The sequence below is a fragment of the Saccostrea echinata genome, unplaced genomic scaffold, assembly GCF_033153115.1.
Source record: "Saccostrea echinata isolate AGI-Se365-2 ecotype Australia unplaced genomic scaffold, CSIRO_AGI_Sech_v1 ptg000002l, whole genome shotgun sequence".
Lineage (NCBI taxonomy): Eukaryota > Metazoa > Mollusca > Bivalvia > Ostreida > Ostreidae > Saccostrea > Saccostrea echinata.
Genome location: NW_026889751.1, coordinates 549,603 through 562,477, shown reverse-complemented (window position 1 = coordinate 562,477; position 12,875 = coordinate 549,603). Strand labels below are relative to the sequence as shown.

Sequence of the window (12,875 nt, the reverse complement as noted above, 5' to 3'; positions counted from 1 at the left end):
GGTCCCAGGTGAGCCCTACAGGATCTACGGGCCTCACAAGTTGACGATCATACTCGGAGGTGAGCTGTGCGGGCCTCACAGGCCTCTCAGGTTGCTGACTAACACACGGTGTATGGGACGGAAGGGCGGGGTCAAGTGGGTGTGGTACAACCTCACCCAAGCGGCTTGATCTATAACCCATGGTAGCAGGGCCCCCCAGGTCAGCTGTGTCTCCCACAAGGACAGGGTGGCTACTACTAGCTCGTCGCACATGACCTAAGGAATACGGATGGTTTGATCCCGAATTCAAGGGAACCTCCCTATATTCATATTTAGGTGGGCTACAACCCACAGTGCTACCAGGTGAGCCAAACCTACACGGGCTACCTAGAGAGGCCTCCAGGGAATCACTGGTCATCATCCCTGGTGAGCCAAATTGATTCTGGGCAAACCTTACCTCTTTTCCTGACATTCTATGTAATACACTACCCTCCCCACAGGGGATGCCCGAGTGCAGGCCGGGCATAGATGTAGAGGGACCCCCCAAGGGCAACCCCCCTCCCACGTGGCCTGACACTGACTGAGCAAAAGGTGTGCGACGGGAGGCAAAATGTTCACTCCCGCTATAAGCGTATGGTGAATAACCCCCCTCCCCGGCGTATACCCCCATCCTACACGGAGAACGGAAATTGAAATTGTCTGACCGCCTGTCAGCCGGGCGAGTGCCCAGGCCTAAAGCCGACACGGCTTCCTCTACTGACATATTCATAATAAAATATCACAATAAATCAGATAAATTCACAGACAATACAAATTAATTCTGAAAGTTGATTCAAGAAATACATAAAAAAAAACAACACGTGCTCTCACATACCTAGCAGGACTAAAAATGGCGGCTAAAACGATGCCTGAAAAAAAAAACTAACTTTGACAGCAGTACGGGAATCTCCCGGGCCCCGCGAGTTGGGCGCCAGTAAAGTAACTACCGGGGGGTAGTACTTATAACAATCTTTATTAGCAACTATATACCAATATACAATATACAGATCCGTAGGTTCTGGCCCGGACCGACTCCCCGCTCCGCTGCTGTCCCTGACACGTCCTGTCAGCTCGGCATCCACGTGTAGAAGAGGTCCGTGCGACTGTCCCGCCGACTGAAGTAATACAGACAATAAGTCGTACCACGGGACAGTCGCACAGATACTACAACGTCATCATCTTTTCATCAAAAAGATAAACAATGCCTAGGTCTCTTATTTTATCCCTATTCTCCTTCAAGACTGCCTGATTGTTGCATTTATTACTGCATATCTCAGCTGCCGTCGCCACGTTTTTAGATGTAAACAACATTCCGTGTCACCGAGTGCAAGCGCTTGGCTGAAGCCGAATGCAGCCAAACGACACAATAAAAAGAGAATTATTTCGAAGACGTGTTGTTACTATATAAGAGAAAATCACTAATGTTTATTTATTTAAACATCAAAATACAGACATTCATTACAAATTCTCGCAATCATCATTAAATAGCTTTTTTGAGCTCTATTTCCTTATATAGATCTATCTGGGCGGAGCAACTGTCATGACGTCAAACCTAATTATGACCTCATTACCATATTATCTTCATGTGCAGCCTTAACTGTACTGCGTCACGTCCTCTTCCAAGGGGAGATAATTACAAATTTGTGAAAAATTAATGGCATTTTTAAGGAATCTTCTTCTCAAGAACCATTGGGCCAGGAATGATTACACTTACGTGGAAACATTCTCAGAAAGTGTAGATTTAAGTTTCAATCATGACCCCGGGGGGTAGGGTGGGGCCACAATGGGCGATCAAAGTTTAACATAGGAATATATAGGAAAAATCTTTTTAAAATATCTCCTTAAGAACAGCAAAGCCATGATTGGTCATATTTATGTGAAAGCGTACTCGGAAAGAGTAGATTTAAGTTTGTTAGAATCATGACCCCAGGGGGTAGGGTGGGGCCACAATGGGCGTCAAAGTTTTACATAGGAATATATAGGAAAAATCTTTTTTTTAAATATCTCCTCAAGAACAGCAAAGCCATGATTGGTCATATTTATGTGAAAGCATCCTCGGAAAGAGTAGATTTAAGTTTGTATGAATCATGACCCCCAGGGGTAGGATGGGGCCACACTGGGCGATCAAAGTTTTACATAGGAATATATAGGAAAAATCTTTTAAAAATCTTCTTCTGAAGAACAGCAAAGCCATAATTGGTTATATTTATCTGGAAGTATCCTCGGAAAGAGTAGATTCAAGTTTGTATGAATCATGACCCCGGAGGTAGGATGGGGCTACAATGGACAATCAAAGATTTATATAGGAATATATAAGAAAAAAGACATTTAAATATCTTCTTCTGAAGAACAGCAAAGCCATGCTGGTCATATTTATCTGGAAGTATCCTCGGGAAGTGTACATTCAAGTTTGTGCAAATCATTACCCCGGGGTAGGTTGGGGACACGATTAAAGTTCAAACATTTACGGAAAAATTAAGCCACAATTAATCAAAGAAATATGTAAGCATCCTTAATTTTTGTTCAAATAATACCCCACCCCACCCCAACCCCACCCCTTTTAGGTGTGGGTTGGGACCACTTATGCATTTAAACTATTCAATACTGAACTGATTTTTGCTTTTTTCCTACCCACAGTGCTCAGGTGAGCAAGGTGGCCCATGGGCCTCTTGTTTCATTTGCATTACCCTCTCGACATCAATTTATCTCTTCCTAATCGATCTATAAACCTACGTCTTATGGAGTAATGACAACCAAGTAAGGATACAAAAAAAGTTATAAAGGTATTTTTAATGGTAGGGTTATTACTGACAAAATGTCGGCAAATGTAAAATCTATTGTCTCGGTAATTTGGATAAAAATCATTTTTAAGAATACAGAACTTTATCGTGTCCTTGACTAATTATATTTATTTGTGTATTGGGTACTCAAAAAATTCCTATTCAAGGTAAGGCTTAAATTACAGTATTTGATTTTTAGCCTGCTGAATGCTCAAGGGAGCATCACTCATGAAAGTTAATTTGGCGACTCTTTTCAACACACTTTCCACTCTACGCTTCTTTTGTGGAAAGTAGACTGACTTTGAAGTACAGAATGAAATTCGTGCATGTAATCTTGCCCCAGTCATAAAGTAGGTAAAATCAAGATCAGTACATGTTGTGCATAACTGAAAAACATCTTTCAAATAAAGGTAACTCAAATGAGGGATAATGAAATAAGAAGGTAACGAATAGCAAGCATGCTCAAAAGTTAAACAATACAATTTAGAGCATAACAATCATGGACCTCTGAAAACATCAGATGCAGGATCAGGTGCCATGGAGGAGTAAGTATCCCCTGTTGACGGTCATACCCATCGTGTGCCCTTTGTCTTGATCGGATAAACGTAGTAAGCCGTACACAATTCAGTTTGAAATAACGACCTATAAATTTATATTTAAAAAGTGAGTCAGCATTTGACCTAGCAAGAGGTTGTATTTGCACAAGAGGTCATTGCATCGACCATTCACTTCAAACTGCAGCAGAACTTTGTTATCTTAAACACCGATATTTCGAATAAAACTGATATGTCAAAGTGTGTTGGCAGTCTTAAATTACTTTTTCTCTGTATTTTACCCTCGTTATCTCGAATCTCCGAAGTTTAATCTTGGTCTCGCCGAGTTCGAGAAATAAGGGTTGACTGTATATTGTTGATAACCTTGTCACATCAATATATTTGTCAGAAATCTTTCTCAATTAAGAAACTGAAAAAAACGCAGAAGACTAGTATGCTCTTGCATATCGAATCAACTGGGAAACATACACACCATCTGTTGGGGATAATGGTATATTGCTATATATGTCCATATATATGGGAAGTTGACGATAGACAGGGTAAAGTCATCACATTTATCATAAAGTTTTGTTGCTATCATTGTCTTTCTCTAGTAAAACATGAAAACATGAAAAAATGTGTCAGACTCTATAGTGTCTTTCATTTCGAGTTCAGTGGGATGAAAAAGTTGAAGATAACGAACAGTGATCAATCAAAAAAGTACGACCCAATGATAGATAATATTTGCTAACAAGATCATAATGTCGACCATAAAATTTACCAAATGTTGAATTTAAACAAGGTTGTTGAAATCACTGTAACATCAACTTATCTGTCAGTAGCCTGCCCCGGTTTAAAAAATTGATCGCACTCGGAGCATGCTTTTGAGTATCGAAAAAAGGGAAAGGTGACGATGGAAAAGTATAAATCATCTCGTTTGTCATACAATTTAGAATTAGGTGGCCTTCATCGGCTATAATCAGTTAAATATCGTCTACAGTGTCTTTTAATTCGAGTTCACTTCGATATATCGGGTCGATATAAGAATGGAAGTAACTATTGCTTATAGGTAAAACGTCATCGAGATATCTGTCAAGTTGAAGGCCACAGCAAGTGTTTTCTTCTTCTCATGTAGAAGTTTTAATAAATTCTACCTCATATGAATTTAAAACAGGTCGGCTAATAAAGGAGCTCAATAAGTGCAAATCGAATTTCCAACAGTTTGCTGGAAGACCTGTTCTCTTAAAGCTACATAGATGTTGTCAATGAGGAACTCCAGCATCCTTTTAATATCAACTTCAGAGTACTTTCGAATAGAATCAGAGTGATTTTAATTAGTAATTATGTTGATGACTAATTACAAGAAAAATTAAAATTTCTGATTCCATTTCTATTGAAGAAGCAGTTGTCTATGATACCTAAAAGCTCTTTTTTAATTTATCATGAAGAATGGTTGTATGAAGTGTCATACATTTTGATGTTGCTAATTTTTGAGAGAGAAAAATATTATTTTAAATTTTCTTAAAGTTCTTTTGAGTTTTTGAGAATCCACATTTGATTTACACCACTTTTCAAATATGCTGTAGCACAGTACGTCAGAAGTTTCTCCTTCACAGTAGTTAATATTTTTTGCTGGGAGTTTAAAAAGTTTTGGTAGAGCACTTACTGGACCAGGCGATGTGTCTTTGTATGGATTTTTATGAAGTTTAGGTAATCAGTATAGGTAGGGTATATCGAACTCACTTTCGTTGACTTAAATGTAAAAAAGTATATAAAGATTGAAATTCGATTTTTAAGAATTTCATCCGTTCTACATGTTTATTGAATCTCTTTAGCATTATGCAACCTTTAAATGCATATCATTAGAATATGGATAAAGTTTAACAGTAACACATATTGTAATACTCATGGATTATAGAAAAGAAAATATGATAAAATAAGACATTTACGGTGTTTCATTCAAACATGTTAAGTATATATTTCGTCCATTTTGATTTTATTTGTCTCTAGACAGAAAAGGAAATGTATGCTCTTTACTGAGATTTCCACTTATGAGGGATTGGCCAAGTCCTTTGACGACTTTGAATCAATTGGATCGCTGCTAGGATTCTCTTTGATGGAGGATGGAGTGCCACTGGTTGTGCTTGATTCAGAAATAAGTCCCAATGTTAAGGCCATCCGCTTAAAATATTCGAAAGTATCTTTTCGAAATACAATATAGATCCAAGGATCAATGATGGAGTTCGAAATGGAGAGACGTATAGCATTGAGTTCTAACAGCCCATTTCCGGAAATTGTTCCAATTGCATGTCCGAAAATCGTTATCTGTAAAGAAGTGCAAAAAAGAAGTGATAGGCATTTAAAGCAGGGGTATTTTCATCAGTCATGATCATACAAGTATAATTACATGGAAGAAATCATTACAGGTATTATAAATTGTCGAATTCTCATCCCAACATCACCCATAATGATACTACAATACTTACTAAAAGTGGTGATATGCATGAAGTAAAGAGGATCACAATTAAGAACAGGAAGACCATGATATATGTGTTGTTCTTCTTTGTTATGCACATATTCTTCTGGCGACTGTCGTAACAGACTTTTATAATAACAGTTGTGTTTAGTACAATTGTAATAGCAAGAATCATAATGCCTGTCAGTGAGTAAAACAAGGCGAGGATCCTATTTGATGTGCCATCTTCTACAAAGTCCAGAAAACACCAAGAACCTGGGAAAAAACTGAGACTTTTAAGACCAACTATTAAATGGAGACTTGATAAAAATGCAGCGAATATCCAAACTCCGACTATCGTTGAAACAACTCTCCTGTTTTTTGTTAGGGAGTTATAAAAGTGGGGATACAGAATTGCAATAAAACGATCGAGAGACATTGCACAAACAAATACTGCCGAACCAAAAATGGTAAACATGAAAATAAATGCCATATAGTCACACAACGGCTGCGGATAGTTAAATTTGAATTCGGTGCCATAACGAACCATAACTATAGGGTGAGAAAGCAATATGCCACCCCCAGCTGTGATGGCAAGTCCACAAACGAAGCGATAGAAGGGTCGCCATTTATGATTTTTAGAAGAACAACAGAGAATAATCAATGCCAACACATTTCCTGTTACTCCAAAAACTAGTAAAAGTGCTGCTGGAGCTGCGGATGGCCATTCCGGTCCCGGTGTAGATATTGTTAGATTCTTGTCCATAAAATATGAATTCAGTTCGATCGCTATATCTTCTGCTTCTTGTCTCCTAAATCCTACTGAAATCATGAAGTGGCAAGATATATATACCGCCTAGTTTCTGGTGCTGTTGCACTGGGAATTTTGCGGTGAGCAAAAGTTTCCTGTCTTAACAAATTACACTTGATATTGTAAGAAACGCCTTACACTAAGGGGGATTAATTAGCGAGAAAAGGTTTCTTGTAATAATGATGTATTTTCATGGAAACAAGGTTGATTCATTATCGTCCGTAGGAGCGTCCGATCTGCATGTATTTGCGGTTGTGTTAGAAAGTGCACATGGGGAAATGAGACTTTTTAGGTCACCTGAGTCACTCAGGTGACCTATTGCTATCTCTTTTCGTCCGGCGTCGTCCGTCGTCCGTCGTTCGTCGGTCGTAAACTTTTGAACATTTTCAGCTTCTTCTCTGGAACCAGCAAACCAATTTCAACCAATTTTGGCATATAGCATCTATGGGTGAAGGGGAACAAAAATTGTGAAATTCGTGGTCCCTGCCCTCCTGGGGCCTGAGTGGTGGGGCCAAAACCATCAAAATTAATGCAATCTTTAAAAATCTTCTTCTTTACTCCTGGACATCAAGCAGTCAAACTGTTGGCATTATTGTAACAAGCATTGAGCCCTCTACCAAAATTGTGAAATTCATGGCCACAGGGTCAGGGGTTCTAGTGCTAGGGTGGGGCTATATAGATCATATAGTGAAAGTGCATTATTTCTTTGAAAATCTTCTTCTCTACTCCTGGGTATTATTGAAACAAATTGAATACAAAGTTATAATAAGCAAGAGTGACTCTACCAAAATTGTGAAATTCATAGCCCCAGGGTCAGAGGTTCTGGTGCGAGGGTGGGGCTATATAGATTATATAATGAAACTGCATTATTTCTTTGAAAATCTTCTTCTCTACTCCTGGGTATTATTGAAACAAATTGAATACATAGTTATGATAAGCAAGAGTGACTCTACCAAAATTGTGAAATTCATAGCCCCAGGGTCAGAGGTTCTGGTGCTAGGGTGGGGCTATATAGATCATACAGTGAAACTGCATTATTTCTTTGAAAATCTTCTTCTCTACTCCTGGGTATTATTGAAACAAATTGAATACAAAGTTATAATAAGCAAGAGTGACTCTACCAAAATTGTGAAATTCATAGCCCCAGGGTCAGAGGTTCTGGTGTTAGGGTGGGGCTATATAGATTATATAGTGAAAGTGCATTATTTCTTTGAAAATCTTCTTCTCTACTCCTGGGTATTATTGAAACGAATTGAATACATAGTTATGATAAGCAAGAGTGACTCTACCAAAATTGTGAAATTCATAGCCCCAGGGTCAGAGGTTCTGGTGCTAGGGTGGGGCTATATAGATCATATAGTGAAACTGCATTATTTCTCTGAAAATCTTCTTCTCTACTCCTGGGTATTATTGAAACAAATTGAATACATAGTTATGATAAGCAAGAGTGACTCTACCAAAATTGTGAAATTCATAGCCCCAGGGTCAGAGGTTCTGGTGCTAGGGTGGGGCTATATAGGTCATACAATGATAGTGCATTATTTCTTTGAAAATCTACTTCTCTACTCCTGGGTATTATTTAAACAAATACATGAATATGATAAGCAAGGGTGACTCTACCAAAATTGGGAATTTCATGACCCCTGGATCAGAGGTTCTGATGTTAGGGCGGGGCTCTATTTATTATATAATGAAAATGCTTTAAAAATCTTCTCTGCACCTGGGCATAGCAGGGGCAAAAAGAGTAAAAGTTTCAATAAGGAAGGGTATTTTTACCAGATTTTCGAACATGATCAGGACCATTTGGTCAAGTGTTCTGGTCCAGGCCAGGGCTCTATTAATTTGTATTCTACTGAGAGGAGTTATTCCCCTTTGCCATTTACATGTGATAATTAATCACTGTAAATTATGTACTTGAAAGGTTAATAGAATAAGAGAATTATGCAAGAATTTTTATTGTATAATACAAAAAGTATTTTCATAGTTTTAATGATCAGGTAGACTTGTAAGTAAAAGATAAATAAAAATGAGACAAAAATAACTTGTCTTATTAAATGTTCATCAAAGAACAAGAGAGCCCAATGTAACAATGCAACAATTTCAACAAGGAATTAAAAGAGTACAGAAGCACTGATAGTTTGTTTTTAAACTGTCTGATGAGAATGATAAATGGGGAACAGATTAGAACCTAATTTATGAACTGTTAAAGAATACTAGACTAATTATTTTGTTGATCCTGATCACCCTATTTTTTTGCTTTTGGGCAACAAAGCTTCACCTTTCAGTTCATTTCATACTCTATGGATCCTCTAAATTGTTGTATTATACTCAGGTGACCGTAAAGGCCCTTGGGCCTCTTGTTTTATTATTATTAGTTCAGTAAATGATTAGTAAATAAATTATAACATTAATAAAAATTATGAGTAAAATATTTTAAAAAGTTTCTTTAAACTTAGTCTTAAATTCTGTTATATTTGACAATTTTACTTTCATTTTCTCATTAGATAATTATTATGACTTTAACAGGTTGGGCACACCCCACCAAATGGTCATTTATCCCCCGTTTAGTGGACAATCTCCCATATCGGAGACGAATTTTACTGACCATTTGGGAGAGAAAAATGGTTGTGTTCAATTCCATAGAATGGCGTGGAATGGCGCATAATTTTAAACCACGTGGAATAAAATATAGATATTTATCGGTGTTTTGAGTGAAAAAAATCGGAAATTCAACGTGTAATTTTTTGCGCAGAGTCGTTCAAAAATTTGAAAAAAAATGTCACGTATGTAAACAAGTGCAACGTTTCTCCGTTTTTACTTAAAAAGAAACTTTCCTCCTTCTTCTACGATGCTGCACCTGTCAATCATGTTCTTTACTTTCTATTTCGATTATCCGGGCAACCAATCAAATAATGCAAACCAATAAAAACGATGATCTTTTTTTTAACCTGGTCAAAAGTCGGATTTTACTACGGAGGCACATTAGTGTCAATTTTCAATTAGAAAATCAAAAGAAAAATAAGTTTTCGCCTTTATTTCATTTTATTTTGTATGCAATAGCTTTGTTCTCTATAAAAATAGTAAATGAAGTTAGATTATGATATAATTATTGTTTTACTACGATGTACTTCGAACGAATACAAGAATAATTGCAAAAGTCACTTTGTAAATCTTTTATTGAAAATTATTCATCAAGTATATTAAATTCATCAGTAATATACATATTATACCACAGAAAGGTCGTATGGAATATGCAACTTCATCCTAAAAGAAAAATAACAACAGATATTACGTTCAAGTATAGAAAAATATAACTTTTTAGCAGTAAGTGCCCACCATACCAGTAAAGTAATGAGGAGCTCGTGTTTAACGGGATTTTATGGAAATAAATATTGACGAAGATCCAAAAAGTGATTGAAACTTAACTTATCAAGAGTTCAACCACTGGATAAAATAGAATTTTTATCCTACTAGACAAAATCAATTTTTTTTTGATCGAGTGATCAAGAAGTTCGGCTGTTACGGACAACTATGGGTATCGTTTTTAGGAAGTTACGGAGAAATTGCACATGGGAAATCGACCGAACTATGTTAATTGTGCGACGAATATGTTCACTAAAATTCCCTAATGCCTAAGTAAATGCGCTTTTGCTTTATTTTAATAAAATTTGGAATAGAATAAAGAAGTCCACCATTTGGTCAGTAAAATTCGTCTCCGATATGGGAGATTGTCCACCAAACGGGGGATAAATGACCATTTGGTGGGGTGTGCCCAACCTGTTTAAGACAAGATTTTATAGTAGGCTCTCGTTTATGAGTATGTAAGATATGAAAGGAAATGCTTAGATTTTACGGATACTAATATAACAGTGGCAAAAGTGACGAATAAAAATGAAAAGTTGGTAAAACTAGTAAAAATTGTCTTGATTATTCTACACCTACGAATGACGAAATTTTTCTTCACTTTGCGTTTATTGTGTGTTAATTGTCCACCGCCGTCCCGTGCAGCATAGCTTGCAGAAATCATGGGCATCATCAAAGGCAAATGACAAAGACCCAGAGCATGAGCGCATGGAAAGTTTATCCTTTTTGCCGTATGAAGATCCGAATAGAACAATATATTCTTATCATTTATCTACGGAAGCATATTAGTGCCATGTAATATTTTTAGGTGGTAGTTCCAACTTTAAAGTTGGAAATTCCAAGTTTAAAGTTGGTAATTCCATTTTTAAAGTTGGCTTTTTCAACTTTTAAGTTGGTAGGGTTTTTTGTCTTTAGATACAGTATGAAATATCTTGCGTTTTTCTTGGACCCTTACTTGTGAAAATGCTTAATTTTGTTTGCGGTCGATTTGATGCTGTGTCAACTTTACTTGTTTGCCATTAAAAAAATTCACCTCACACACACATACACACACACACACACATTAGAATATAATAGATAGATCGTTCTAGCGTTAAAATCATTTTGTGCTACGGAACAATTGAATTGATTCGGTCTGTTGGCAATGTCGTAAAATTATAATATTAGTATCTCGTAATAAATTATTATCTCGTTACGAGTTGATTATCTTGTTATAATGAGTTAGTTATCTCAAAAGTGAAGATTGAATAATTATGTGAATATAGGAATTGACAAGGGTTTGTCACATTACATCTACTGACTCTTTGATTTTCCCTCAGTTTTGGTTTTCCAAATTTACAGAAGACATATGGAAAGCGATCAATCAACGCGCAATATTATGTTATCAGCGAGTTTATACCAGTTACTTTAACATGCTTAACCTTGTCCAAAATACCATGGATTATGGTCAGTATACTTGTATGTCCTTGCTTCACAAACAATCTTTGTCAGTGTACGTGTTTGCAAAATCATTGGTAATAAGACAAAACTGTCGTTACGATTTGCAGACCGTTATTTCTCGGACAGTATCAGATTCCAACTCCCTAAACGTTAACAAAAATGTGTATTTTTAAAAATACATGATTGATATTTGACAGTTAAGTAACTGATGTCAGGAGTTATTTGTTTTACAAGTATAGCTGAAGATTAAATATTTAAATAAGCAATAATTAAGTCACCCAAAGCACAGTCCAGCTGGTCATATCACTTATGGCTAATTAACATACATTGTTATGAAATATATTTTAATTATAAAATCTGACAAATTGAAGCAATTATGACAACTCATCAATAAATAACCGATAAGTAGAATTTATTAGTAAAAATGTTCAAAGTAATTGTAAAAATGTCCAATGGTAATTTTCCTCTGTGACAAGTTATGTTCCAGACAAGAATTTCACTTAGAACTCTTATTTATCTACAAATATGTACGATGAAATAAAACGTATCTTTTTTATTACATTTTTATTAGTTTCAAACTTAAAATTCGGATGCACAAGTTCAGTGGAACATAATATTTCTGCCTGCAAAGTTTGAAAAAAGAATGAAATAGTTTCAGAAATAAACTCAAGACAGACAAAAAAATTCTGACAGACATAGAGATTCCAGTATAACCCCAAAAAACTTCAGCGTTTGAGAATTTTATGAAGCAAAAAAAAAAAAAAATCAGTGGAAGAGAGTTTAATTGTTTTTGTCCTTTTATTTTATATTATTTATTATTTTATTTTATTTTATTATTTTATTTATTAATTGATTTATTTATTTTAGCACTTTATTCATATTATTACATTTATATGACAGGAAAGTGATAGAGGACATGTTGAATAAGGAAATTGTTAATGAAGAAAGTTAATATTTATATAAAATTGATTGTAGTTTGTAAGTACCCAAATTTTGAAATAAAACCTTAACAAGATAATAATAATATGTTAAAATAATCTCATTATCTTCACATTTAGAGAAGTCCCTGCATATATGTCTGCAAGGGCAGATCCAGGAATTTTTCCTACGGGAGGGGGGCCATACCCACTCAAAAATTTTTTAGAAATTTGTTGACAAGCAATCAAAAATTAGAACTGTCCAAACTCGATAAACCTATTTCGTGGGAGGACGGGGTAATGTTTTTCATGAACAAATCGCATCGCTTTCCTTCATTTGTCTGTGTTCCCCAGGTGAGGGAATCCAAGTCCAATTTTTGGATACTTAACTGAAACTGAATTCGATAATAGTAACAGAGAATCCGGGGGATCCGGACCCTTAACCCCCCCCCCTCTGCTGGATCCTTTATTGCTTTCCTTTTTTTTTCTCACAAACTGTTACAGTAAGAGTTGTCAGTGGTTTAAGTAGTCATATCCTGTAAATATGACTTTCATTTT

The 12,875-nt window shown here is 36.1% G+C and overlaps 2 protein-coding genes across 2 annotated transcripts in view; both read right to left on the bottom strand.

Moving 5' to 3' along the window:
• LOC133204607 (ADP-ribosylation factor-binding protein GGA1-like) overlaps nt 1–12,875 on the bottom strand; it is a 261,424-nt gene that overhangs the window by 144,211 nt on the left and 104,338 nt on the right. The gene's annotated exons all lie outside the window — the stretch shown is intronic.
• Nucleotides 5,286–6,587, bottom strand: LOC133178313 (prostaglandin E2 receptor EP4 subtype-like). Its single transcript, XM_061313047.1, has 2 exons — nt 5,818–6,587; nt 5,286–5,656 (listed from the first exon to the last, which is right to left on the bottom strand). The coding sequence occupies exons 1-2, from the start codon at nt 6,550–6,552 to the stop codon at nt 5,381–5,383; spliced, it is 1,011 nt and encodes a 336-aa protein (XP_061169031.1). The 5' UTR covers nt 6,553–6,587; the 3' UTR covers nt 5,286–5,380.

What these genes read in the sequence shown, in the direction of transcription:
- LOC133178313 (XM_061313047.1), bottom strand. Translation starts at nt 6,552, where the DNA reads ATGGACAAGAATCTAACAATATCTACACCGGGACCGGAATGGCCATCC. An exon ending in CATGCATATCACCACTTTTA is followed by an intron (nt 5,657 to 5,817) that starts GTAAGTATTGTA and finishes ACTTCTTTACAG; the next exon opens with ATAACGATTTTCGGACATGC.